Source organism: Oncorhynchus masou, unplaced genomic scaffold (genome assembly GCF_036934945.1).
Source record: "Oncorhynchus masou masou isolate Uvic2021 unplaced genomic scaffold, UVic_Omas_1.1 unplaced_scaffold_1467, whole genome shotgun sequence".
In the NCBI taxonomy this organism is placed as follows: domain Eukaryota; kingdom Metazoa; phylum Chordata; class Actinopteri; order Salmoniformes; family Salmonidae; genus Oncorhynchus; species Oncorhynchus masou.
The window spans coordinates 46,421-74,029 of record NW_027004660.1 but is presented as its reverse complement, the minus strand read 5'-3'; the positions used below and the strand labels follow the sequence as shown (position 1 = coordinate 74,029).

The 27,609-nt window shown below is 48.0% G+C and overlaps 2 protein-coding genes across 3 annotated transcripts in view; one reads left to right on the top strand and one right to left on the bottom strand.

The window, feature by feature from the left end:
• The window catches only part of LOC135530953 (WD repeat domain phosphoinositide-interacting protein 2), a 43,871-nt gene extending 26,947 nt beyond the window's left edge, over positions 1–16,924 (bottom strand). The window contains exons 1-10 of one of the 2 annotated variants that reach the window (XM_064959121.1): positions 16,705–16,924; positions 14,247–14,329; positions 12,234–12,403; positions 12,001–12,097; positions 10,445–10,542; positions 9,788–9,880; positions 4,616–4,686; positions 2,028–2,135; positions 1,322–1,400; positions 1,157–1,242 (exon numbers count right to left, since the gene is read on the bottom strand). In XM_064959121.1, coding sequence (XP_064815193.1) covers positions 1,157–1,242; positions 1,322–1,400; positions 2,028–2,135; positions 4,616–4,686; positions 9,788–9,880; positions 10,445–10,542; positions 12,001–12,097; positions 12,234–12,403; positions 14,247–14,329; positions 16,705–16,778 — 959 coding nt within the window. In that variant the 5' untranslated portion in view covers positions 16,779–16,924. Of the gene's footprint in view, positions 1–1,156; positions 1,243–1,321; positions 1,401–2,027; positions 2,136–4,615; positions 4,687–9,787; positions 9,881–10,444; positions 10,543–11,631; positions 11,693–12,000; positions 12,098–12,233; positions 12,404–14,246; positions 14,330–16,704 lie in introns of those variants that run through there. The other variant, XM_064959122.1, reaches the window with a different exon arrangement.
• Positions 16,925–20,398: 3,474 nt separating this feature from the next.
• The window catches only part of LOC135530951 (monocyte to macrophage differentiation factor 2-like), a 28,148-nt gene continuing 20,937 nt past the window's right edge, over positions 20,399–27,609 (top strand). The window contains exons 1-3 of the mRNA XM_064959120.1: positions 20,399–20,523; positions 25,583–25,664; positions 25,785–25,945. Coding sequence (XP_064815192.1) covers positions 20,495–20,523; positions 25,583–25,664; positions 25,785–25,945 — 272 coding nt within the window. The 5' untranslated portion in view covers positions 20,399–20,494. The remainder of the gene's footprint in view (positions 20,524–25,582; positions 25,665–25,784; positions 25,946–27,609) is intronic.

Below are 27,609 nucleotides of genomic sequence, written 5' to 3'. Positions count from 1 at the left end.
GGGAGGGCTCTAGGCTGACTTCTTCGTTAATGGGAGGGCTCTAGGCTGACTTCTCCGTTAACGGGAGGGCTCTAGGCTGACTTCTCTGTTAACGGGAGGGCTCTAGGCTGACTTCTCCGTTAACGGGAGGGCTCTAGGCTGACTTCTCCGTTAACGGGAGGGCTCTAGGCTGACTTCTCTGTTAACGGGAGGGCTCTAGGCTGACTTCTCCGTTAACGGGAGGGCTCTAGGCTGACTTCTCCGTTAATGGGAGGGCTCTAGGCTGACTTCTCCGTTAACGGGAGGGCTCTAGGCTGACTTCTCCGTTAACGGGAGGGCTCTAGGCTAACTTCTCCGTTAATGGGAGGGCTCTAGGCTGACTTCTCCGTTAACGGGAGGGCTCTAGGCTGACTTCTCCGTTAACGGGAGGGCTCTAGGCTGACTTCTCCGTTAACGGGAGGGCTCTAGGCTGACTGATCCAGAATGATCAGATTTATTTAGTCTCTTTAGAGATTCATTTGCCTGGCTGTTTTTTTTTGTGAATACTGGCCTAGGCTATATAATTCACCCCCTGAGGAAGTGGGAACTCAAAACACATAGATTGCTAACTCAAAGGGCAGGCAGTGAGGAGAGGACGTGAGGAGACGAAGTGAGGAGAGGAAGTGAGGGCAGGCAGTGAAACAGGGACGATACTTTCATTGCAGGAAGCAGATTAATGCACGTTACTACTGACGACCAAACAATATGGAAGAATGTTGTGTTGGCTAATCCCCCAAATGACCAACGTCAGATAAACTGGGGGAAAGCAGGGCGATGTTAGTGTGTGTTCGAGAACGTTCTAGTGTGTGGGGGAGAATATGGTCCCAGCTCTAGAGTGTGGTAGAGAACGTTCTCGTGGGTGTGTGGGGGGAATATGGTCCCAGCTCTAGAGTGTGGTAGAGAACATTCTAGTGGGTGTGTGGGGGGAACATGGTCCCAGCTCTAGAGTCTGGTAGAGAACGTTCTAGTGTGTGGGGGGGAATATGGTCCCAGCTCTAGAGTCTGGTAGAGAACGTTCTCGTGTGTGGGGGGAATATGATCCCAGCTCTAGAGTCTGGTAGAGAACGTTCTCGTGTGTGGGGGGAATATGGTCCCAGCTCTAGAGTGTGGTAGAGAACGTTCTAGTGGGTGTTCTTACAGGGCCAGAGCACAGATGTTCTTGTGTCCAGAGAAGGGCAGTCGTACGGTGGCGAAGGCTCGTCCCTGAGTGAACATCTCTGTCACCTGACGCACACAGAGGAGACAAGGTCAGACAACACACACACACACACCACACACTCTCTCAAAAGGAAGTCCCACTCACCTGAGAGGGCAGGTAGGTGGTGGACGCCATCAGGACCTTCCCAAAGTATCCACCCCATGTCGTCGGCTCCTCTGTTGGCCTACACACACACCATGTTAATATACAGGACAACACCTCCTCTGTTGGCCTACACACACACCATGTTAATATACAGGACAACATCTAGAATCAACATCTCCTTTGTTGACCTACACACACACCATGTTAATATACAGGACAACATCTAGAATCAACATCTCCTCTGTTGACCTACACACACACCATGTTAATATACAGGACAACATCTCCTCTGTTGGCCTACACACACACCATGTTAATATACAGGACAACATCTAGAATCAACATCTCCTTTGTTGACCTACACACACACCATGTTAATATACAGGACGACATCTCCTCTGTTGGCCTACACACACACCATGTTAATATACAGGACAACACCTCCTCTGTTGGCCTACACACACACCATGTTAATATACAGGACAACATCTAGAATCAACATCTCCTCTGTTGACCTACACACACACCATGTTAATATACAGGACAACATCTAGAATCAACATCTCCTCTGTTGGCCTACACACACACCATGTTAATATACAGGACAACACCTCCTCTGTTGGCCTACACACACACCATGTTAATATACTGGACAACATCTAGAATCAGACTAATGCAGCCAGGTGGGGGAGCGGGGGGTACTTACTTCTCTTTCTGCGTCTCTAGTTTGAAGATGTGGACCGTCTCCGTGTTACTGGATGCTGATAGGTAGAGGCCTTCCATACTGAAGGCCAGGGAACAGATAGATACACACCTAACACACACCCACACACACACACACACACACACACACACACACACACACACACACACACACACACACACACACACACACACACACACACACACACACACACACACGCACACTTCAGTGTGTCAGACTGAACTCAGCTGTAGCTCATTTAATATTGTCCACTATTAAAACACATATTACTATATAGAGTGGAATGAAGGAGAAGGAGGAGGGAGATGAAGGAGGAGGGAGATGAAGGAGGAGGGAGATGAAGGAGGAGGGAGATGAAGGAAGGAGATGAAGAAGGAGGGAGATGAAGAAGAAGGAGGGAGACGAAGAAGAAGGAGGGAGACGAAGAAGAAGGAGGGAGACGAAGGAGGAGGGAGACGAAGAAGGAGGGAGAATAAGAAGGAGGGAGATGAAGAAGGAGGGAGATGAAGGAGGAGGGAGATGAAGGAGGAGGGAGATGAAGGAGGAGGGAGATGAAGGAGGAGGGAGATGAAGAAGGAGGGAGATGAAGGAGGAGGGAGATGAAGGAGGAGGGAGATGAAGGAGGAGGGAGATGAAGGAGGGAGATGAAGGAGGAGGGAGATGAAGGAGGAGGGAGATGAAGGAGGAGGGAGATGAAGGAGGGAGATGAAGAAGGAGGGAGATGAAGAAGAAGGAGGGAGACGAAGAAGAAGGAGGGAGACGAAGGAGGAGGGAGATGAAGGAGGAGGGAGATGAAGGAGGAGGGAGATGAAGGAGGAGGGAGATGAAGAAGGAGGGAGATGAAGGAGGAGGGAGATGAAGGAGGAGGGAGATGAAGGAGGAGGGAGATGAAGGAGGAGGGAGATGAAGAAGGAGGGAGATGAAGGAGGAGGGAGATGAAGGAGGAGGGAGATGAATAAGAAGGAGGGGACGAAGAAGAAGGAGGGAGACGAAGGAGGAGGGAGATGAAGGAGGAGGGAGATGAAGGAGGAGGGAGATGAAGGAGGAGGGAGATGAAGGAGGAGGGAGAATAAGAAGGAGGGAGATGAAGAAGAAGGAGGGAGACGAAGAAGAAGGAGGGAGACGAAGGAGGAGAGAGATGAAGGAGGAGGGAGATGAAGGAGGAGGGAGATGAAGGAGGAGGGAGATGAAGGAGGAGGGAGATGAAGGAGGAGGGAGATGAAGAAGGAGGGAGATGAAGGAGGAGGGAGATGAAGGAGGGAGATGAAGAAGGAGGGAGATGAAGAAGGAGGGAGATGAAGAAGAAGGAGGGAGACGAAGAAGAAGGAGGGAGATGAAGGAGGAGGGAGATGAAGGAGGAGGGAGAAGAAGAAGGAGGGAGATGAAGGAGGGAGATGAAGAAGAAGGAGGGAGAAGAATAAGAAGGAGGGAGAAGAATAAGAAGGAGGGAGATGAAGGAGGGAGATGAAGAAGAAGGAGGGAGATGAAGAAGAAGGAGGGAGATGAAGGAGGGAGATGAAGAAGAAGGAGGGAGAAGAATAAGAAGGAGGGAGATGAAGAAGAAGGAGGGAGATGAAGGAGGGAGAAGATGAAGAAGGGAGATGAAGAAGAACATTTATGAACATTTGAACATCTTGGCCATGTTCTGTTATAATCTCCACACAGCACAGCCAGAAGAGGACTGGCCACCCCACATAGCCTGGTTCCTCTCTAGGTTTCTTCCTAGGTTTTGGCTTTTCTATGGAGTTTTTCCTAGCCACCGTGCTTCTACACCTGCATTGCTTGCTGTTTGGGGTTTTAGGCTGGGTTTCTGTACAGCACTTTGAGATATCAGCTGATGTACGAAGGGCTATATAAATACATTTGATTTGATTTGAAGAAGAAGGAGGAGGGAGATGAAGAAGGAGGGAGAAGAAGGAGGAGTGAGATGAAGAAGGAGGGAGAAGAAGAAGGAGGAGGGAGATGAAGAAGAATGAGGGAGAAGAAGGAGGAGGGATATGAAGGAGTGAGAAGGAGGAGGAAGGAGATGAAGAAGACGGAGGGAGAAGGAGGGAGAAGAAGAAGGAGGAGAAGGAGGGAGAAGGAGGAGAAGGAATGAGAAGGAGGAGGAGGGAGATGAAGAAGGAGGGAGAAGAAGAAGAAGGAATGAGAAGGAGGAGGAGGTAGATGAAGAAGGAGGGAGATGAAGAAGGAGGGAGAAGAAGGAGGAGAAGGAGGAGGAGGGAGATGGAGAAGAAGGAGGGAGATGGAGAAGAAGGAATGAGAAGGAGGAGGAGGGAGATGAAGAAGGAATGAGAAGGAGGGAGATGAAGAAGGAGGGAGATGAAGAAGGAGGAAGGAGGAGGAGGAGGAGGGAGATGAAGAAGGAGGGAGATGAAGAAGAAGGAAGGAGAAGGAGGAGGAGGGAGATGAAGAAGAATGAGGGAGAAGAAGGAGGGAGAAGAAGAAGGAGGGAGAAGAAGAAGGAGGAGGGAGATGAAGAAGGAGGGAGATGAAGAAGAAGGAAGGAGAAGGAGGAGGAGGGAGATGAAGAAGGAATGAGAAGGAGGGAGATGAAGAAGAAGTCCTACCTTTTGACTCCTCGACGGAACTCAAACAGTTTCTGTCCTTCAGGGATGGAGAACACACGAATCACCGTACCCTATCAGAACACACCGGTTACATTACACACAGGATAGCTGATCCCTGATACAGCGAGGTTACAACGCACACACTTCCAGCCGGTCCACCACTACACTGTTAATACCCATCAGATCTGCTACCATGGAAGGGTCAGGGTTAAGGGTCAGGGTTAAGGGCCATAGAGATGGATAGAGAATAGTATCTGTATGGTAAGGGTCAGGGTTAAGGGTCAGGGTTAAGGGCCAGGGTTAAGGGCCAGGGTTAAGGGCCAGGGTTAAGGGCCAGGGTTAAGGGCCAGGGTTAAGGGCCAGGGTTAAGGGCCAGGGTTAAGGGCCAGGGTTAAGGGTCAGGGTTAAGGGTCAGGGTTAAGGGCCAAGGCCAGGGTTAAGGGCCATAGAGATGGATAGAGAATAGTATCTCTATGGTAAGGGTCAGGGTTAAGGGTCAGTGATAAGGGTCAGGGTTAAGGGCCATAGAGATGGATAAGAGAATAGTATCTATATGGTAAGGGTCAGGGTTAAGGGTCGGGGTTAAGGGTCAGGGTTAAGGGCCATAGAGATGGATAGAAAATAGTATCTATATGGTAAGGGTCAGGGTTAAGGGTCGGGGTTAAGGGTCAGGGTTAAGGGCCATAGAGATGGATAGAAAATAGTATCTGTATGGTAAGGGTCAGGGTTAAGGGTCAGGGTTAAGGGTCGGGGTTAAGGGCCATAGAGATGGATAAGAGAATAGTATCTATATGGTAAGGGTCAGGGTTAAGGGTCAGGGTTATGGGCCAGGGTTATGGGCCAGGGTTATGGGTCAGGGTTAAAGGCCAGGGTTAAGGGTCGGGGTTAAGGGCCATAAAGATGGATAGAAAATAGTATTTGTATGGTAAGGGTCAGGGTTAAGGGTCAGTGTTAAGGGTCAGGGTTAAGGGTCAGGGTTAAGGGCCAAGGCCAGGGGTAAGGGCCATAGAGATGGATAGAGAATAGTATCTGTATGGTAAGGGTCAGGGTTAAGGGTCAGTGATAAGGGTCAGGGTTAAGGGCCATAGAGATGGATAAGAGAATAGTATCTATATGGTAAGGGTCAGGGTTAAGGGTCAGGGTTAAGGGTCGGGGTTAAGGGCCATAGAGATGGATAAGAGAATAGTATCTATATGGTAAGGGTCAGGGTTAAGGGTCAGGGTTAAGGGTCGGGGTTAAGGGCCATAGAGATGGATAGAAAATAGTATCTGTATGGTAAGGGTCAGGGTTAAGGGTCAGGGTTAAGGGTCGGGGTTAAGGGCCATAGAGATGGATAAGAGAATAGTATCTATATGGTAAGGGTCAGGGTTAAGGGCCAGGGTTATGGGCCAGGGTTATGGGCCAGGGTAATGGGGCAGGGTTAAAGGCCAGGGTTAAGGGCCAGGGTTAAGGGCCAGGGTTAAGGGCCAGGGTTAAGGGCCATAGAGATGGATAGAAAATAGTATCTCTATGGTAAGGGTCAGGGTTAAGGGTCAGGGAGATGGATAGAGAATAGTATCTCTATGGTAAGGGTCAGGGTTAAGGGTCAGGGAGATGGATAGAAAATAGTATCTGTATGGTAAGGGTCAGGGTTAAGGGTCGGGGTTAAGGGCCAGGGTTAAGGGTCGGGTTTAAGGGCCAGGGTTATGGGTCAGGGTTAAGGGTCGGGGTTAAGGGTCGGGGTTAAGGGCCGGGGTTAAGGGCCGGGGTTAAGGGCCAGGGTTAAGGGTCGGGGTTAAGGGCCAGGGTTAAGGGCCAGGGTTAAGGGTCGGGGTTAAGGGCCAGGGTTAAGGGTCAGGGTTAAGGGTCGGGGTTAAGGGCCGGGGTTAAGGGCCAGGGTTAAGGGCCAGGGTTTAGGGTCGGGGTTAAGGGCCGGGATTAAGGGCCAGGGTTAAGGGCCAGGGTTAAGGGCCAGGGTTAAGGGCCAGGGTTAAGGGCCAGGGTTAAGGGCCAGGGTTAAGGGCCATAGAGATGGATAGAAAATAGTATCTGTATGGTAAGGGTCAGGGTTAAGGGTCGGGGTTAAGGGCCAGGGTTAAGGGTCGGGTTTAAGGGCCAGGGTTATGGGTCAGGGTTAAGGGTCGGGGTTAAGGGTCGGGGTTAGGGCCGGGGTTAAGGGCCGGGGTTAAGGGCCAGGGTTAAGGGTCGGGGTTAAGGGCCAGGGTTAAGGGCCAGGGTTAAGGGTCGGGGTTAAGGGCCAGGGTTAAGGGTCAGGGTTAAGGGTCGGGGTTAAGGGCCGGGGTTAAGGGCCAGGGTTAAGGGCCAGGGTTTAGGGTCGGGGTTAAGGGCCGGGATTAAGGGCCAGGGTTAAGGGCCAGGGTTAAGGGCCAGGGTTAAGGGCCAGGGTTAAGGGCCAGGGTTAAGGGCCATAGAGATGGATAGAAAATAGTATCTGTATGGTAAGGGTCAGGGTTAAGGGTCGGGGTTAAGGGCCAGGGTTAAGGGTCGGGTTTAAGGGCCAGGGTTATGGGTCAGGGTTAAGGGTCGGGGTTAAGGGTCGGGGTTAAGGGCCGGGGTTAAGGGCAGGGTTAAGGGCCAGGGTTAAGGGTCGGGGTTAAGGGCCAGGGTTAAGGGCCAGGGTTAAGGGTCGGGGTTAAGGGCCAGGGTTAGGGTCAGGGTTAAGGGTCGGGGTTAAGGGCCGGGGTTAAGGGCCAGGGTTAAGGGCCAGGGTTTAGGGTCGGGGTTAAGGGCCGGGATTAAGGGCCAGGGTTAAGGGCCAGGGTTAAGGGCCAGGGTTAAGGGCCAGGGTTAAGGGCCAGGGTTAAGGGCCAGGGTTAAGGGCCATAGAGATGGATAGAAAATAGTATCTGTATGGTAAGGGTCAGGGTTAAGGGTCAGGGAGATGGAGAGAGAATAGTATCTATATGGTAAGGGTCAGGGTTAAGGGCCAGGGTTAAGGGCCATAGAGAAGGATAAGAGAATAGTATCTATATGGTAAGGGTCAGGGTTAAGGGTCGGGGTTAAGGGCCAGGGTTAAGGGTCGGGTTTAAGGGCCAGGGTTATGGGTCAGGGTTAAGGGTCGGGGTTAAGGGTCGGGGTTAAGGGCCGGGGATAAGGGTCAGGGTTAAGGGTCGGGGTTAAGGGCCGGGGTTAAGGGTCGGGGTTATGGGTCGGTGTTATGGGTCGGTGTTAAGGGTCGGGGTTAAGGGTCGGGGTTAAGGGCCAGGGTTAAGGGCCAGGGTTAAGGGTCAGGGTTAAGGTTCGGGGTTAAGGGCCAGGGTTAAGGGTCGGGGTTAAGGGCCAGGGTTAAGGGTCGGGGTTAAGGGTCGGGGTTAAGGGGCGGGGTTAAGGGCCAGGGTTAAGGGTCAGGGTTAAGGGTCAGGGTTAAGGGCCAGGGTTAAGGGTCGGGGTTAAGGGCCAGGGTTAAGGGTCGGGGTTAAGGGTCGGGGTTAAGGGTCGGGGTTAAGGGCCAGGGTTAAGGGTCGGGGTTAAGGGCCAGGGTTTAGGGTCGGGGTTAAGGGCCGGGATTAAGGGCCAGGGTTAAGGGCCAGGGTTAAGGGCCAGGGTTAAGAGCCAGGGTTAAGGGCCAGGGTTAAGGGCCAAGGCCAGGGTTAAGGGCCATAGAGATGGATAGAAAATAGTATCTGTATGGTTAAGGGTCAGGTTTAAGGGTCGGGGTTAAGGGCCAGGGTTAAGGGCCATAGAGATGGATAAGCGAATAGTATCTATATGGTAAGGGTCAGGGTTAAGGGTCAGGGTTAAGGGTCGGGGTTAAGGGCCAGGGTTAAGGGTTGGGGTTAAGGGCCAGGGTTAAGGGTCGGGGTTAAGGGTCGGGGTTAAGGGTCGGGGTTAAGGGTCGGGGTTAAGGGCCAGGGTTAAGGGTCAGGGTTAAGGGTCAGGGTTAAGGGCCAGGGTTAAGGGCCAGGGTTAAGGGCCATAGAGATGGATAGAAAATAGTATCTGTATGGTCAGGGTTAAGGGTCAGGGTTAAGGGTCAGGGAGATGGATAGAGAATAGTATCTCTATGGTAAGGGTCAGGGTTAAAGGTCAGGGTTAAGGGTCGGGGTTAAGGGCCATAGAGATGGATAAGAGAATAGTATCTATATGGTAAGGGTCAGGGTTAAGGGTCAGGGTTATGGGCCAGGGTTATGGGCCAGGGTTAAAGGCCAGGGTTAAGGGTCGGGGTTAAGGGCCATAAAGATGGATAGAAAATAGTATTTGTATGGTAAGGGTCAGGGTTAAGGGTCAGGGTTAAGGGTCAGGGTTACGGGTCAGGGTTAAGGGCCAGGGTTAAGGGTCGGGGTTAAGGGCCAGGGTTAAGGGTCAGGGTTAAGGGTTGGGGTTAAGGGCCTGGGTTAAGGGCCATAGAGATGGATAAGAGAATAGTATCTATATGGTAAGGGTCAGGTTTAAGGGTCGGGGTTAAGGGTCAGGGTTAAGGGCCAGGGTTACGGGCCAGGGTTACGGGTCAGGGTTAAGGGCCAGGGTTAAGGGCCAGGGTTAAGGATCGGGGTTAAGGGCCAGGGTTAAGGGTCAGGGTTAAGGGTCGGGGTTAAGGGCCAGGGTTACGGGTCAGGGTTAAGGGCCAGGGTTAAGGGTCAGGGTTAAGGACCAGGGTTAAGGGCCAGGGTTACGGGTTACGGGTCAGGGTTAAGGGTCGGGGTTAAGGGCCAGGGTTAAGGGCCATAGAGATGGATAAGAGAATAGTATCTATATGGTAAGGGTCAGGGTTAAGGGTCAGGGTTATGGGCCAGGGTTATGGGCCAGGGTTAAAGGCCAGGGTTAAGGGTCGGGGTTAAGGGCCATAAAGATGGATAGAAAATAGTATTTGTATGGTAAGGGTCAGGGTTAAGGGTCAGGGTTAAGGGCCAGGGTTAAGGATCGGGGTTAAGGGCCAGGGTTAAGGGTCGGGGTTAAGGGCCAGGGTTACGGGTCAGGGTTAAGGGCCAGGGTTAAGGGTCAGGGTTAAGGACCAGGGTTAAGGGCCAGGGTTACGGGTTACGGGTCAGGGTTAAGGGTCGGGGTTAAGGGCCAGGGTTACGGGTCAGGGTTAAGGGCTAAAGGCCAGGGTTAAGGGTCAGGGTTAAGGGTCAGGGTTAAGGGCCAGGGTTAAGGGTCAGGGTTAAGGGTCAGGGCAGAGGGACCGGCTGACACCACCTCAGTAGTTCAGTGTAACATTTTAAAATGTCCCACCTTCTCCGAGGCTGTGGCCAGTTTGGTTCCGCTAGCATCAAACACCACAGCTGCTAATGGACTGTCATGGGCTGGGATCATGTTGGCTGCCCTCTGAAGACAGTTAAACACACAGAGACTGAAACAGCACAGTTGTTGTAGAGCTAGCCATCTTCAATGTGTGTGTGTGTGTGTGTGTGTGTGTGTGTGTGTGTGTGTGTGTGTGTGTGTGTGTGTGTGTGTGTGTGTGTGTGTGTGTGTGTATATGTACAGTGCCTTGCGAAAGTATTCGGACCCCTTGAACTTTGCGACCTTTTGCCACATTTCAGGCTTCAAACAAAAAGATATAAAACTGTATTTTTTTTGTGAAGAATCAACAACAAGTGGGACACAATCATGAAGTGGAACGACATTTTTTGGATATTTCAAACTTTTTTAACAAATCAAAAACTGAAAAATTGGGCGTGCAAAATTATTCAGCCCCTTTACTTTCAGTGCAGCAAACTCTCTCCAGAAGTTCAGTGAGGATCTCTGAATGATTTCACTCACGCAAAGTTCAAGGGGGCCGAATACTTTCGCAAGGCACTGTATGTGTGTGTGTGTGTGTGTGTGTGTGTGTGTGTGTGTGTGTGTGTGTGTGTGTGTGTGTGTGTGTGTGTGTGTGTGTGTGTGTAGTACCAGGTTGACCGTGTCGAACACCTGGACCTCTCCTATTGTAGCACTGCCGGGGTAGGCCAGGTAACAGTTATCATTACTGATGGAGAGAGCACACAACCCTGGGGAGAGAACACATGGATATTACAGTAGGAGAAAACATACAACCCTGGGGAGAGAACACACAACCCTGGGGAGAGAACACACAACCCTGGGGAGAGAACACACAACCCTGGGGAGAGAACACACAACCCTGGAGAGAGAACACACAACCCTGGGGAGAGAACACACAACCCTGGGGAGAGAACACACAACCCTGGGGAGAGAACATACAACCCTGGGGAGAGAACACACAACCCTGGGGAGAGAACACACAACCCTGGGGAGAGAACACACAACCCTGGGGAGAGAACACACAACCCTGGGGAGAGAACACACAACCCTGGGGAGAGAACACACAACTCTGGGAGAGAACACACAACCCTGGGGAGAGAACACACAACCCTGGAGAGAGAACACACAACCCTGGGGAGAGAACACACAACTCTGGGGAGAGAACACACAACCCTGGGGAGAGAACACACAACCCTGGGGAGAGAACACACAACCCTGGAGAGAGAACACACAACCCTGGAGAGAGAACACACAACCCTGGGGAGAGAACACACAACCCTGGGGAGAGAACACACAACCCTGGGGAGAGAACACACAACCCTGGGGAGAGAACACATGGATATTACAGTAGGAGAGAACACAAAACTGCTAAATACAATACAGTTGGATTAAACAGGTTCAGGTTCCACTAGATGTTGGAACATTGCTGAGGGGACTTGCTTCCATCCAGCCACAAGAGCAGTACTGAGGTCGGGCACTGATGTTGGGCGATTAGGCTCGTAGTCGGCGTTCTAATTCATCCCAAAGGTGTTCAATGGGTTGGGGTCAGGGCTCTGTGCAGGCCAGTCAAGTTCTTCCACGCCAATCTCGACAAACCATTTCCCATTCTGTGAGCGTGTTGAAAGTCACTGATCTCCTCAGTAAGGCCATTCTATTGCCAATGTTTGTCTATGGAGATTCCATGGCGGTGTGCTCAATTTTAGACACCTGTCTGAAACGGGTGTGGCTGAAATAGCCGAAACCACTAATTTGAAAGGTTTTCTACATACTTTAGTATATATACGCGTTGGGATTTAGTCCTAGGTTAAGGTTTTTACCTGAGGGGTTGGGAGGTGTCTCTCTGATGGTGTGCAGGACCTTCATGTCTCCAGATGTAGTTCTAGGTTAAGGGTTATACCTGAGGGGTTGGGTCAGATGTAGTTCTAGGTTAAGGGTTATACCTGAGGGGTTGGGAGGTGTCTCTCTGATGGTGTGCAGGACCTTCATGTCTCCAGATGTAGTTCTAGGTTAAGGGTTTTACCTGAGGGGTTGGGTCAGATGTAGTTCTAGGTTAAGGGTTATACCTGAGGGGTTGGGAGGTGTCTCTCTGATGGTGTGCAGGACCTTCATGTCTCCAGATGTAGTTCTAGGTTAAGGGTTTTACCTGAGGGGTTGGGTCAGATGTAGTTCTAGGTTAAGGGTTATACCTGAGGGGTTGGGAGGTGTCTCTCTGATGGTGTGCAGGACCTTCATGTCTCTGATGTTGTGGATGTACAGAGATTCCTCCAGACATACTATCAGCCTCTGAAACACACACAGGAGTCTTCAGTGTTGTAGTGTTGTAGCTAGGAGTTTAACACACCTGTCCAGACATACTGTCAGCCTCTGAAACACACACTCCTGCTCATCATCACATATCACTGGGTGTGTGTGTTCCTACCTGTCTGTTGAGCTTGACAGCCAGTATAGTGTTACTGTAACTATAGTTACAGATCTCCGTTCCCTTCTTGAAGTGACAGACCTTCAGCTTCCTAGGAGCCTTCAGACTGACGATCGCCACCAGACTACTGCTGAACAGACGCTCTACAATACACACATCCTCTGTGTCCGCTGCACGCGCGCACACACACACACGCACACACATATACACACACACACACACACACACACACACACACACACACACACACACACACACACACACACACACACACACACACACACACACACACACATTAGTACCAAACAGCATAACCCCGTTGCTGTAATATTCTAGAGAGCCATATTATAGTGATCCTACATGAACAGTGGGGACGATGACTGTATGGACTGTGAGTGGAATACATGTCTGTGGAACAGAGCCTTCGAAAGGTGTTCAGACCCGACTTTTTACACATTTGGTTACGTTACAGCCTTATTCTAAAATGGATTACATTTTCCCCTCATCAATTTACACACAATACCCCATAATGAGAAAGCAAAAACTTTTTTATTTTTACATTTCTGCTAAATAAGCGAAAACTTTTTTTTTTTTATGTTTGCAAATTTATGAAAAATAAAAACATTTATTTAGCATTGAAGGTCCCCAAGAACACAGTGGCCTCCATCATTCTTAAATGGAAGAAGTTTGGAACCACCTAGACTCATCCTAGAGCTGGCCGCCCGGCCAAACTGAGCAATCGGTGGAGAAGGGCCTTGGTCAGGTCAACCAAGAACCTGATGGTCACTCTGATAGAGCTCCAGAGTTCCTCTGTGGAGATGGGAGAACCTTCCAGAAGGATAACCATCTCTGCAGCACTCTACCAATAAGGCCTTTATGGTGGAGTGGCCAGACAGAAGCCACTCCTCAGTAAAAGGTACATGACAGCCTGCTTGGAGTTTGCCAAAGGCACCTAAAGACTCAAGATTCTCTGGTCTGATGAAACCAAGATGGAACTCTTTGGCTTGAATGCCAAGCGTCACGTCTGGAGGAAACCTGGCACCATCCCTATAGTGAAGTATGGTCGTGGCAGCATCCCTACGGTGAAGCACAGTGGTGGCAGCATCATGGTGTGGATGTTTTTCAGCGACAGGGGCTGGGAGACTAGTCAGGATCGAGGGAAAGATGAACAGAGCAAAGTGCAGAGAGGTCCTTGATGAAAAGCCCTGAGGGCTCTGGAGCAGGTTAAGACGGGGGCGAAGGTTCAACTTCCAACAGGACAACAACCCTAAGCACACAGCCAAGACAACGCATGAGTGGGTTCGGGACAAGTCTCTGAATGTCCTTGAGTGGCCCAGCCAGAGCCCGGACTTGAACCAGATAAAACATCTCTTGAGACCTGAAAATAGCTGTACAGCGACGCTCCCCATCCAACCTGACAGAGGTTGAGAGGATCTGCAGAGAAGAATGGGAGAAACTCCCTAAATACAGGTGTGCCAAGCTTTTAGCGTGATACCCAAGAAGACCTGAGGCTGTAATCGCTGCCAACGGTGCTTCAACAAAGTACAGAGTAAAGGGTCTGAATATTTATGTAAATTATTTTGATAAATTATCAAAATTTCGAAAAACTTGTTTTTGCTTTGTCATTATAGGGTATTGTGATGTCATTATGGGGTATTGTGATGTCATTATGGGGTATTGTGATGTCATTATGGGGTATTGTGATGTCATTATAGGGTATTGTGATGTCATTATAGGGTATTGTGTGTAGATTGATGAGGGGGAAAAACTATTTAATACATTTTAGAATAAGGCTATAATGTAACAAAACGTGGAAAAGGTCAAGGGGTCTGAATGCTTCCTGAATGCCCTGTATATATAGTAAATATATAGCCATTCCATATTACTGTAAAACAACATTAAGAGTGATGGTTATGACTGTGTGGTATCTAGTAAGTGCAATATTTCATATATATATTATATTATATATACACATACACACACGTCATAAATCCATATGATATTGATACTCACTGCATTCATAAATCTGCTCCAACTTGTCCACAGACGATAGGGAGAAGAACTTGTAGCCTGATTTGGTTCCAACAGCTAAAGACCTGGAGAGAGGACACACACACACGTTAGAACAGATACGTGACTTGATGAGAGAGAGACAGGCTGGTAACACTGACCTGACCTAGAGGAGAGAGACAGAGACAGGCTGGTGACACTGGCCTGACTATGACAGTGTGTGTTTGAGTGACATTGGGTCACACGGTGTGTGTTGCAATCCCACTACCCAGAAAGACCAGAGTGGTCAGCAATGGCATCCACTTTCACAGACTCCACCAGGGACGGGTATAAATCACCAATATCAATGTATCAAAACACCATCAAGATCAATGTATCAAAACGCCACCAAGATCAATGTATCAAAACGCCACCAAGATCAATGTATCAAAACGCCACCAAGATCAATGTATCCAAACACCACCAAGATCAATGTATCAAAACGCCACCAAGATCACTGTATCAAAACGCCACCAAGATCAATGTATCCAAACAACACCAAGATCAATGTATCAAAACACCACAAAGATCACTGTATCAAAACACCACCAAGATCGCTGTATCAAAACACCACCAAGATCAATGTATCAAAACACCACCAAGATCAATGTATCAAAACACCATCAAAGATCAATGTATCAAAAATAAACTACTAAATACTTAGTGAAAATAAATGTATTTTAAAATACATTGATTTCCGCTCTTCTCACTAAACAGCAAATGATTGCGTCTTGTTATTATATTTAGGCCGAGCTGCCTGTTTCTTTGTTCTGAATAAAAGTGACATCATATATTCCCCAAGGCTCCTTTTGCCTTGTTGCAATGCAATACTTCAACGTTGATTCAATTATTAGTTTGAGGGGTTTTTGTGAGGTCAACACACCATTTCTCTAGAGAGAAATTAAATAATTTACGAGAGAAGTCAAATAGGCTAGTGGCTGGAGCGTTGGGCCAGTAACCGAAAGGTTGCTGGATCAAATCTCTGAGCTAACAAGGTACAAATCTGTCGTTCTGCCCCTGAACAAGGCAGTTAACACACTGTTCCCTGGTAGGCCGTCATTGTAAATAAGAATGTGTTCTTAACTGACTTGCCTCGTTAAATAAAGGTTCAATTAAAAAAAAACTATGGGACGCTGGGCGCTGAAGGGAGTTGAAGTTTTCATTATGCAAATATTCAACCAAGTTCAGCTCAAACTTACTAATCAACTACAATGACCATCATACATTGTGCCTGTTCTTTTCCATCTTGGACAAAAATGGATTCACTTTAGGTTTAGAAACTCTGTGCTTTTATGCCTGCTAAGTTAGGTTAGATACACACAGACCAATGATGTATATAAACCCTGCTGATGCTATGTATTGGCCATTGAGAAGCTTTAAGCCATATTGACACTCCTCAGTAGGAGCAGTTCTCCATTGGAATTCTACAGTATTTACATTAAAAGTTTCAAGGACAACATTACATGTGTTTAAGTATTTTTGTTGTTGTAGTGGGGACAGTAGCATTAGAACTTTACAAAAATGTATCATTTATTAGTAATTTCCTATGTGGACCTGACAGAGACAGTGGTATATTTTCAATGTTTTGGCAATTGAATGTGCACAATTTTGGCTTTGGTATTTCCATTAAAAGGCGCTAATCATTTTAATGTAATTATTTCATAATGCATTTAATATAAACATTTTAAAAAAATAATCGAAACAGGTTATTTATTTTATAATGAACGGAAACGACCTCAAAAAGCACTAATCGCTCAGCACACTTAAACATTTTATTTTATTTAACTAGGCAAATCAGTCAAGAACAAATTCGTATTCACAATGACGGCCTACACCGGCCAAACCGGGGATTTGTGCACAGCCATATGGGACTCCCAATCACGGCCGGATGTGATACAACATTAGTACATACGCATGGTCTAAAGTTTACGGGAGGATAAGCACATTCTCAAGTCAAGTTCAGTTTTCCGACTGTGCGTGAAAACTGGTACACGCATGTTTAGGGCCATATTCTGTGAATGTGTAGCGTTTATACATGAGGGCCCAGGTGAACCGTAGCTTTCTGGGCAGAGAGGAGATCTCGCCTTTTCATCGTCCTTTGCCCAGATATTGGTTCAGGTATCAATACACTTTATCATATTAATCCCCTCGCCTTTTTGTGTTAGACAACTAGTTTATGCTTCTTGTTTATCCAGGCACTTTAGCTAGCTGGCTGGTTAGCGTTTTAGCTGGCTGACGACATGGATGCTAAAGTAGGCAACATGATCAGACAGCTTGTCAGCAAACTAGCATCTCTCCCCGGTCCTCCTCTCCCTTCTCCCCAGTCCTCCTCTCCCCCTTCTCCCCAGTCCTCCTCTCCCCCTTCTCCCCAGTCCTCCTCTCCCCCTTCTCCCCAGTCCTCCTCTCCCCGGGCCTTCCTTACGTGTTGTCCTGGTTAAAGTTGGCGAAGAGGAGCTGGCTACAGCCGGTCTCCCCGCTCTGACTAGCCAAGTTCATGGGCCCGGCACCATCTAATCCAGCCGTGTGAGAAAGCAGCAGTCGGGTAGGTTGTGGATAGTAACTGGGTGAGAGTGAAGTTGGCCTGTAATCATGGAGCCATCTCGCTGTTCTCTTGTTGTTGTTTTCTCCGTCGCTGTTGCCCCCTCTCTGCGCATGGGCGGTAGCGGGGTTTTGCGACAGTTTCTTAAAGGGGCCGTTCCACCATTTCACAGGTTTGGTTTACGGTTGTGTTTGGGGATGGAAGAAGTGTGATAAATGACAATCACTTAATGGGAACGTCTCAAAAAATCTATACATTTATCGGAATCTCGTTTCAGTTGAAACAATAATCTGTTCAACGACCACCTTATACCAAATATTTTATGAACTAACCCAATATAGACCAGAGCCTGTCGTTTCCAATGGGAACACAATCATAGGTGGCAGAACAAGCAAGGAGGTGGGCAGAGATTTCCGTTAGGAAGCACACTGCCGGCCACTGTGCTTCCTCTCATCACCATGTTTGGTAGTGAGTGGAAACGCCAACCGGATGCTTCATATTTACACATCCGGTGAAATAACTGTCTCATTGTTCTGTGGCTGTGGCTATACGATTGATATTCTGCCGTACGTGTCACCAGAAGATGGCGCAGTCTGACAACATACATTTTCATAATTTCAGACACTGGACAACTGCGGTATAAGAACTGGAGACAGCGTCCAAGATGCCCGGTGGTTGTTGTCAAGGTAATGTAATGTACTGTACTGTAATATAATGTACTCAAATCAAATTGTACTTGTTACAATGCCTTGAATACAACAGGTGTAGTAGACCTTACCGTGAAATGCTTGCTTACAAGCCCTTTACCAACAAAGCAACATTTTTCTACGTTACAGCCTTATTCTAAAATTTATTAAATCGTTTTTTTCCTTCTCATCAATCTACACACAATACCCCATAATGACAAAGCAAAAACAGGTTTTTCGAAATTTTTGGCAAATGTATTTAAAGTAAAAAAATGAAATATCACATTTACAAGTATTCAGACCTTTTACTCAGTACTTTGTTGAAGCACCTTTGGCAGTGATTACAGCCTCTAGTCTTCTTGGGTATGGTTCAACAAGCTTGGCACACCTGTATTTGGGGAGTTTCTCCCATTCCTCTCTGCAGATCATCTCAAGCTCTGTCAGGTTGGATGGGGAGCATTGCTGCACAGCTATTTTCAGGTCTCTCCAGAGGTGTTCGATCGGGTTTAAGTCCGGGCTCTGGCTGGCCCACTCAAGGACATTCAGAGATTGTCCCGAAGCCACACCTGCGTTGTCTTGGCTGTATGCTTAGGGTCATTGTCCTGTTGGAAGGTGAACCTTCGCCCCAGTCTGAGGTTCTGGATCAGGTTTTCAATAAGGATCTCTCTGTACTTTGCGCCGTTCATCTTTCCCTCGATCCTGACTAGTCTCCCAGTCCCTGCCACTGAAAAACATCCCCACAGCATGATGCTGCCACCACCATGCTTCACCTTAGGGATGGTACCAGGTTTCTTCCAGACATGACACTCAGCATTCAGGCCCAAAAGTTCCATCTTGGTTTCATCAGACCAGAGAATCTTGAGTCTTTAGGTGCCTTTGGCAAACTTCAAGCAGGCTGTCATGTACCTTTTACTGAGGAGTGGCTTCTGTCTGGCCACTCCACCATAAAGGCCTTATTGGTAGAGTGCTGCAGAGATGGTTATCCTTCTGGAAGGTTCTACCATCTCCACAGAGGAACTCTGGAGCTCTGTCAGAGTGACCATCAGGTTCATGGTCACCTCCCTGACCAAGGCCCTTCTCCACCGATTGCTCAGTTTGGCCGGGCGGCCAGCTCTAGGAAGAGTCTAGGCGGTTCCAAACTTCTTCCATTTAAGAATGATGGAGGCCACTGTGTTCTTGGGGACCTTCAAGGATACAGGAATGTTTTGGTACCCTTCCACCAGATCTGTGCCTCGACTCAATTCTGTCTCTGAACTCTACGGACAATTACTTCGACCTCATGGCTTGGTTTTTGCTCTGAAATGCTCTGTCAACTGTTGGAATTTACCACAAGTGGACTCCAATCAAGTTGTAGAAACATCTCTAGGATGACCAATGGAAACAGGATGCAACTGAGTTAAATGTCGAGTCTCATAACAAAGGGTCTGAATACTGATGTAAATAAGGTATCTGTTTTTTTTATTTTTTATTAATACATTTGCACTAATTTCTAAAAACCTTTTTTCTCTGAAATTATGGGCTATTGAGTGTAGATTGCTGAGGATTTTATTTAATCAATTTTAGAATAAGGCTGTAACGTAAAACAATGTGGAAAAAGTCAAGGGGTCTGAATACTTTCCGAAGGCTCTGTATATTATAAATATATATATATACATGCTGTATGTGAAGGAATGTGAATGTATGCCTTTCACAACAATGCAGAGTTAAAAAGTTAGACAAATTTGAGAAATAAAAAAAGGAAATAGTCAAATCAATTTAAAACATGGTTAGCAGATGTTAATGGTCACATGGTTAGCAGATGGTAATGGTCACATGGTTAGCAGATGTTAATGGTCACATACACATGGTTAGCAGATGTTAATGGTCACATACACATGGTTAGCAGATGTTAATGGTCACATACACATGGTTAGCAGATGTTAATGGTCACATACACATTGTTAGCAGATGTTAATGGTCACATACACATGGTTAGCAGATGTTAATGGTCACATACACATGGTTAGCAGATGTTAATGGTCACATGCAGATGTTAATGGTCACATGGTTAGCAGATGTTAATGGTCACATGGTTAGCAGATGTTAATGGTCACATGGTTAGCAGATGTTAATGGTCCCATGGTTAGCAGATGTTAATGGTCACATACACATGGTTAGCAGATGTTAATGGTCACATGCAGATGTTAATGGTCACATACACATGGTTAGCAGATGTTAATGGTCACATGGTTAGCAGATGTTAATGGTCACATACACACGGTTAGCAGATGTTAATGGTCACATACACATGGTTAGCAGATGTTAATGGTCACATGGTTAGCAGATGTTAATGGTCACATGGTTAGCAGATGTTAATGGTCACATACACATGGTTAGCAGATGTTAATGGTCACATACACATGGTTAGCAGATGTTAATGGTCACATACACATGGTTAGTAGATGTTAATGGTCACATGGTTAGCAGATGTTAATGGTCACATGGTTAGCAGATGTTAATGGTCACATACACATGGTTAGCAGATGTTAATGGTCACATACACATGGTTAGCAGATGTTAATGGTCACATGGTTAGCAGATGTTAATGGTCACATACACATGGTTAGCAGATGTTAATGGTCACATACACATGGTTAGCAGATGTTAATGGTCACATGGTTAGCAGATGTTAATGGTCACATGGTTAGCAGATGTTAATGAGTAGGTATGGGTAAAAGTGACTCGTCAATCAGGACAGATAATAAACAGAGTAACAGCAGCGTATGTGAGTCCTCCCTCCCTCCTCCCTCCCCCTCCCTCCCTCCCTCCCTCCCTCCCTCCCTCCCTCCCTCCCTCCCTCCCTCCCTCCCTCCCTCCCTCCCTCCCTCCCTCCCACCCAGTGTGTGCTCCTGTTTGTGTTCAGACGCACAGGGAAATCCGTTGCAGCCTCGCTAGTTGAGAACAGTAACGGGGGCAAGTGAAACAGATAAATACATGTTGTCGCCGGTATGGACTTTAAGAAGAGCCGATATGGAAGGTAGGCAGAATATTATTCTAGACAGAGGAATTAATATATCTCTGATAAAGTTATGTTTGATAAAGTGATCTTTTATTGAACTACTTAACTAATATTGTTGTTTGTCGGTTGGTTGACGGTTGGGGTTAGGTTGGTTGACAGTTGGGGTTAGGTTGGTTGACGGTTGGGGTTAGGTTGGTTGACGGTTGGGGTTAGGTTGGTTGACGTTTGGGGTTAGGTTGGTTGACGGTTGGGGTTAGGTTGGTTGACGTTTGGGGTTAGGTTGGTTGACGGTTGGGGTTAGGTTGGTTGACGGTTGGGGTTAGGTTGGTTGACGGTTGGGGTTAGGTTGGTTGACGGTTGGGGTTAGGTTGGTTTACAGTTGGGGTTAGGCTGGGTTGGTTGACGTTTGGGGTTAGGTTGGTTGACGGTTGGGGTTAGGCCCCAACCGTCAACTTAACTCTCCAACAACCTAACTCAACCGTCAGCCAACCTAGTTCAACCGTCAACCAACCAAACCACCAACCCAACCTAACCCCAACCGTCAACCAACCTAACGACGGATGGGGTTAGGTTGGTTGACAGTTGGGGTTAGGTTGGGTTGGTTGACAGTTGGAGTTAGGTTGCTAGACGGTTGGGGTTAGGTTGGTTGACGGTTGGGGTTAGGTTGGTTGGAGTCAGGTTGGTTGACGGTTGGAGTTAGGTTGGTTGACGGTTGGAGTTGGGTTGGTTGACGGTTGGAGTTAGGTTGGTTGACGGTTGGAGTTGGGTTGGTTGACGGTTGTGGTTATGTTGGTTGATGGTTGGAGTTGGGTTGGTTGACGGTTGGGGTTAGGTTGGTTGACGGTTGGAGATAGGTTGGTTGACGGTTGGAGTTGGGTTGGTTGATGGTTAGGTTTGTTGGTTGGAGTTAGGTTGGTTGGGGTTAGGTTGGAGTTAGGTTGGTTGGCGGTTGGGGTTAGGTTGGTTGGCGGTTGGGGTTAGGTTGGTTTGGAGTTAGGTTGGTTGACGGTTGGGGTTAGGTTGGTTGACGGTTGGAGATAGGTTGGTTGACGGTTGGAGTTGGGTTGGTTGACGGTTGGGGTTAGGTTGGGTTGGTTGGAGTTAGGTTGGTTGACGGTTGGGGTTAGGTTGGTTGACGGTTGGAGTTAGGTTGGTTGGAGTTAGGTTGGGGTTAGTTTGGTTGGAGTTAGGTTGGTTGACGGTTGGGGTTGGGTTGGTTGACGGATGGAGTTGGGTTGGTTGACGGTTGGGGTTAGGTTGGTTGACGGTTGGGGTTAGGTTGGTTGACGGTTGGGGTTGGGTTGGTTGACGGTTGGGGTTGCGTTGGTTGACGGTTGGAGTTAGGTTGGTTGGGGTTGGGTTGACGGTTGGGGTTAGGTTGGTTGATGGTTGGAGTTAGGTTGGTTGACGGTTGGGGTTAGGTTGGTTGACGGTTGGGGTTGGGTTGGTTGACGGTTGGAGTTAGGTTGGTTGGGGTTGGGTTGACGGTTGGGGTTAGGTTGGTTGACTGTTGGAGTTAGGTTGGTTGACGGTTGGAGTTAGGTTGGTTGGGGTTGGGTTGACGGTTGGGGTTAGGTTGGTTGACGGTTGGAGTTAGGTTGGTTGGCGGTTGGAGTTGGGTTGGTTGACGGTTGGGGTTATGTTGGTTGACGGTTGGAGATAGGTGTTTTGCTAGCTGATGTGAAGCCATGTGCACCGATGCGTTTGGGGACAAGTGTGTGTGTGTGTGTGTGTGTGTGCCTTGCTCTAGCAGGATTCAGAAACAGATCCTCTTAGATTTAAAGACCCGGTGGTTCACACACCACGTCTGATATTCAGCATTACCAACATTCTGGTCACTGCTGTAGATTATAGTTTCCCATTCTAACGCAACAAGCGGAATGTGAGAGAGAGAGCAGGTGAAAGTTCAAGCCCAGCCGAGGTAGACACAGCCACCCCCCTAGTGTGTGTGCTCCATTGTAACGCTGATACCATAGGAGGGTCGTTAGATCAGCCTTGGCCGCTCACACTAATGATAGAGAAAGACAGGAAGAGAGAGGGAGAGAGTGGGGAGAGAAAAAGAGGGGGAAGATGGAGGTAGAGAGAGGGAGTGAGAGAATGGAGGGGGAGATATAGGCAGAGTTGGAGGCAGAGTGCCCCTCTTTTGGACCATAACAATGCTTTCTCTGATCAGAGCCTTTGTCCCTTCAGGCTCACTGAGACACACACGCCTGTTGTCCGTTAGCTGAGATACTGGTAGTCTAGGAGAGTGATGGACCACAGTGAGACCAACCATCCTCTCACTCTGCTACTGAAGAGATACTGGTAGTCTAGTAGAGTGATGGACCACAGTGAGACCAACCATCCTCTCACTCTGCTACTAAAGAGATACTGGTAGTCTAGGAGAGTGATGGACCACAGTGAGACCAACCATCCTCTCACTCTGCTACTGAAGAGATACTGGTAGTCTAGGAGAGTGATGGACCACAGTGAGACCAACCATCCTCTCACTCTGCTACTGAAGAGATACTGGTAGTCTAGGAGAGTGATGGACCACAGTGAGACCAACCATCCTCTCTGGTAGTCTAGGCTTTTGCTCCAGCGTTGCTCTAACATCTCAGTTCACTAATCAGCATCTCTAAACCTTTATGAGCTGAGTAAGGCCTGTTAGAGCAGCCTCCACACCCTGTACCTCTAGGTAAGTAAAACGTTTATGAGCTGAATAAGGCCTGTTAGAGCAGCCTCCACACCCTGTACCTCTCTAGGTAACTAAAACCTTTATGAGCTGAATAAGGCCTGTTAGAGCAGCCTCCACACCCTGTACCTCTCTAGGTAACTAAAACCTTTATGAGCTGAATAAGGCCTGTTAGAGCAGCCTCCACATCCTGGCCCTCTCTAGGTAACTAAAACCTTTATGAGCTGAATAAGGCCTGTTAGAGCAGCCTCCACACCCTGTACCTCTCTAGGTAACTAAAACCTTTATGAGCTGAATAAGGCCTGTTAGAGCAGCCTCCACATCCTGTACCTCTCTAGGTAACTAAAACCTTTATGAGCTGAATAAGGCCTGTTAGAGCAGCCTCCACACCCTGTACCTCTCTAGGTAAATAAAACCTTTATGAGCTGAATAAGGCCTGTTAGAGCAGCCTCCACATCCTGTACCTCTCTAGGTAACTAAAACCTTTATGAGCTGAATAAGGCCTGTTAGAGCAGCCTCCACACCCTGTACCTCTCTAGGTAACTAAAACCTTTATGAGCTGAATAAGGCCTGTTAGAGCAGCCTCCACATCCTGTACCTCTCTAGGTAACTAAAACCTTTATGAGCTGAATAAGGCCTGTTAGAGCAGCCTCCACACCCTGTACCTCTCTAGGTAACTAAAACCTTTATGAGCTGAATAAGGCCTGTTAGAGCAGCCTCCACACCCTGTACCTCTCTAGGTAACTAAAACCTTTATGAGCTGAATAAGGCCTGTTCGAGCAGCCTCCACTCCCTGTACCTCTCTAGGTAAATAAAACCTTTATGAGCTGAATAAGGCCTGTTAGAGCAGCCTCCACACCCTGTACCTCTCTAGGTAACTAAAACCTTTATGAGCTGAGTAAGGCCTGTTAGAGCAGCCTCCACACCCTGTACCTCTCTAGGTAAATAAAACCTTTATGAGCTGAATAAGGCCTGTTAGAGCAGCCTCCACTCCCTGTACCTCTCTAGGTAAATAAAACCTTTATGAGCTGAATAAGGCCTGTTAGAGCAGCCTCCACACCCTGTACCTCTCTAGGTAACTAAAACCTTTATGAGCTGAGTAAGGCCTGTTAGAGCAGCCTCCACACCCTGTACCTCTCTAGGTAACTAAAACCTTTATGAGCTGAGTAAGGCCTGTTAGAGCAGCCTCCACACCCTGTACCTCTCTAGGTAACTAAAACCTTTATGAGCTGAATAAGGCCTGTTAGAGCAGCCTCCACTCCCTGTACCTCTCTAGGTAAATAAAACCTTTATGAGCTGAATAAGGCCTGTTAGAGCAGCCTCCACACCCTGTACCTCTCTAGGTAACTAAAACCTTTATGAGCTGAGTAAGGCCTGTTAGAGCAGCCTCCACACCCTGTACCTCTCTAGGTAACTAAAACCTTTATGAGCTGAGTAAGGCCTGTTAGAGCAGCCTCCACACCCTGTACCTCTCTAGGTAAATAAAACCTTTATGAGCTGAATAAGGCCTGTTAGAGCAGCTTCCACACCCTGTACCTCTCTAGGTAAATAAAACCTTTATGAGCTGAATAAGGCCTGTTAGAGCAGCCTCCACACCCTGTACCTCTCTAGGTAACTAAAACCTTTATGAGCTGAATAAGGCCTGTTAGAGCAGCCTCCACACCCTGTACCTCTCTAGGTAACTAAAACCTTTATGAGCTGAATAAGGCCTGTTAGAGCAGCCTCCACACCCTGTACCTCTCTAGGTAACTAAAACCTTTATGAGCTGAATAAGGTCTGTTAGAGCAGCCTCCACACCCTGTACCTCTCTAGGTAAATAAAACCTTTATATGGGGAAATGTATCATCTTATATATAAATACTGAAAGGGATTTAGAGAAAATACTTATATAGATTTAACACAATATGTGGAATGACGCAACTAACCAACCACAACATGGAAGTAAATAGCTACCCTGAACCTAACCCTGTCACACAGCTTCTGCTAGGCCCGAGGGACCCTGTGTAGAATCAGATAACGCACAGCTGACCTGGCGTCCAGCAAGCACTACCCTGAAACCTGCGATGCTTGTGTGTGTGTTGACTTACGAAATGTGGTTTCATAACATGTCCAGATGTGCCTCTCTCTGTAAACCGGGATTGAGAGATTTACTGCTGATTAAACACACACACACACACACACACACACACACACACACACACACACACACACACACACACACACACACACACACACACACACACACACACACACACACACAAAAGCATGGGCTGCTATGCATAGAGCCCAAGTAAGGTTTTAATGTGGATGTCAGAGCTCAGCAGTACCTGACAGTCTGACACTACTTATAGAGGCCAGGAGACACATTCAACATGTACAGTATCCTGGGTGTGTGTGTTCCAGGTTCATGAATGGCAGAGTTCCATCCAGTAGGAGATACCAGCCTACAGACTACGAACACGCTGCCAACTGTGCCACACATGGAGTGAGTTACACACACAACCTGTCTACAGATTCATCTCTTATCTCTGGAAACACAGCTGCTGTTCACCCTGCTGTACCTGTTTCTACCCATAATGCCTTGTTTACCCATGATCCTCCACAGCTCTGGATCATCCCCAGCCTGGTGGGCGGGTCTGTACTCTACTTCCTGTCTGTGGACCAATGGCAGGCTGCTGCTGCCTGGTTGTACGGGGCGGGGCTTAGTGGTCTATTCATCTCCTCCACTCTGTTCCACACCGTGGCCTGGAAGATCAGACACCTCCGGTTAGTATCTCTGATCAGACACCTCCGGTTAGTCTCTCTGATCAGACACCTCCGGTTAGTCTCTCTGATCAGACACCTCCGGTTAGTCTCTCTGATCAGACACCTCCGGTTAGTCTCTCTGATCAGACACCTCCGGTTAGTCTCTCTGATCAGACACCTCCGGTCAGTATCTCTGATCAGACACCTCCGGTTAGTATTTCTGATCAGTCACCTCCGGTTAGTATCTCTGATCAGACACCTCCGGTTAGTATCTCTGATCAGACACCTCCGGTTAGTATCTCTGATCAGACACCTCCGGATAGTATCTCTGATCAGACACCTCCGGTTAGTCTCTCTGATCAGACACCTCCGGTTAGTATCTCTGATCAGACACCTCCGGTTAGTCTCTCTGATCAGACACCTCTGGTTAGTCTTTCTGTTTCACACCGTGGTCTGGAACATCAGACACCTCTAGTTAGTATCTCTGATCAGACACCTCCGGTTAGTATTTCTGATCAGTCACCTCCGGTTAGTATCTCTGATCAGACACTCCGGTTAGTATCTCTGATCAGACACCTCGGTTAGTATCTCTGATCAGACACCTCCGGTTAGTATCTCTGATCAGACACCTCCGGATAGTATCTCTGATCAGTATCTCTGATCAGACACCTCCGGTTAGTATCTCTGATCAGACATCAGTCTCTCTGATCAGACACCTCCGGTTAGTCTCTCTGATCAGACACCTCCGGTTAGTCTCTCTGATCAGACACCTCCGGTTAGTATCTCTGATCAGACACCTCCGGTTAGTATCTCTGATCAGACACCTCCGGTTGATCTCTCTGATCAGACACCTCCGGTTAGTCTCTCTGATCAGACACCTCCAGTTAGTCTCTCTGATCAGACACCTCCGGTTAGTCTCTCTGATCAGACACCTCCGGATTGTCTCTCTGTTTCACACCGTGGTCTGGAACATCAGACACCTCCGGTTAGTCTGTTTCTCTGATCAGACACCTCCGGTTAGTCTCTCTGATCAGACACCTCCGGTTAGTATCTCTGATCAGACACCTCCGGTTAGTCTCTCTGATCAGACACCTCCGGTTAGTCTCTCTGATCAGACACCTCAGGTTAGAATCTCTGATCAGACACCTCCGGTTAGTATCTCTGATCAGACACCTCCGGTTAGTATCTCTGATCAGACACCTCTGATCAGGTTAGTCTCTCTGATCAGACACCTCCGGTTAGTCTCTCTGATCAGACACCTCCGGTTAGTATCTCTGATCAGACACCTCCGGTTAGTCTCTCTGATCAGACACCGGTTGTATCTCTGATCAGACACCTCCGGTTAGTATCTCTGATCAGACACCTCCGGTTAGTCTCTCTGATCAGACACCTCCGGTTAGTCTCTGATCAGACACCTCCGGTTAGTATCTCTGATCAGACACCTCCGGATTGTCTCTCTGTTTCACACCGTGGTCTGGAACATCAGACACCTCTAGTTAGTATCTCTGATCAGACACCTCCGGTTAGTCTCTCTGATCAGACACCTCCAGTTAGTCTCTCTGTTTCACACCGTGGTCTGGAACATCAGACACCTCTAGTTAGTATCTCTGATCAGACACCTCTGGTTAGTCTCTCTGATCAGACACCTCCAGTTAGTCTCTCTGTTTCACACCGTGGTCTGGAAC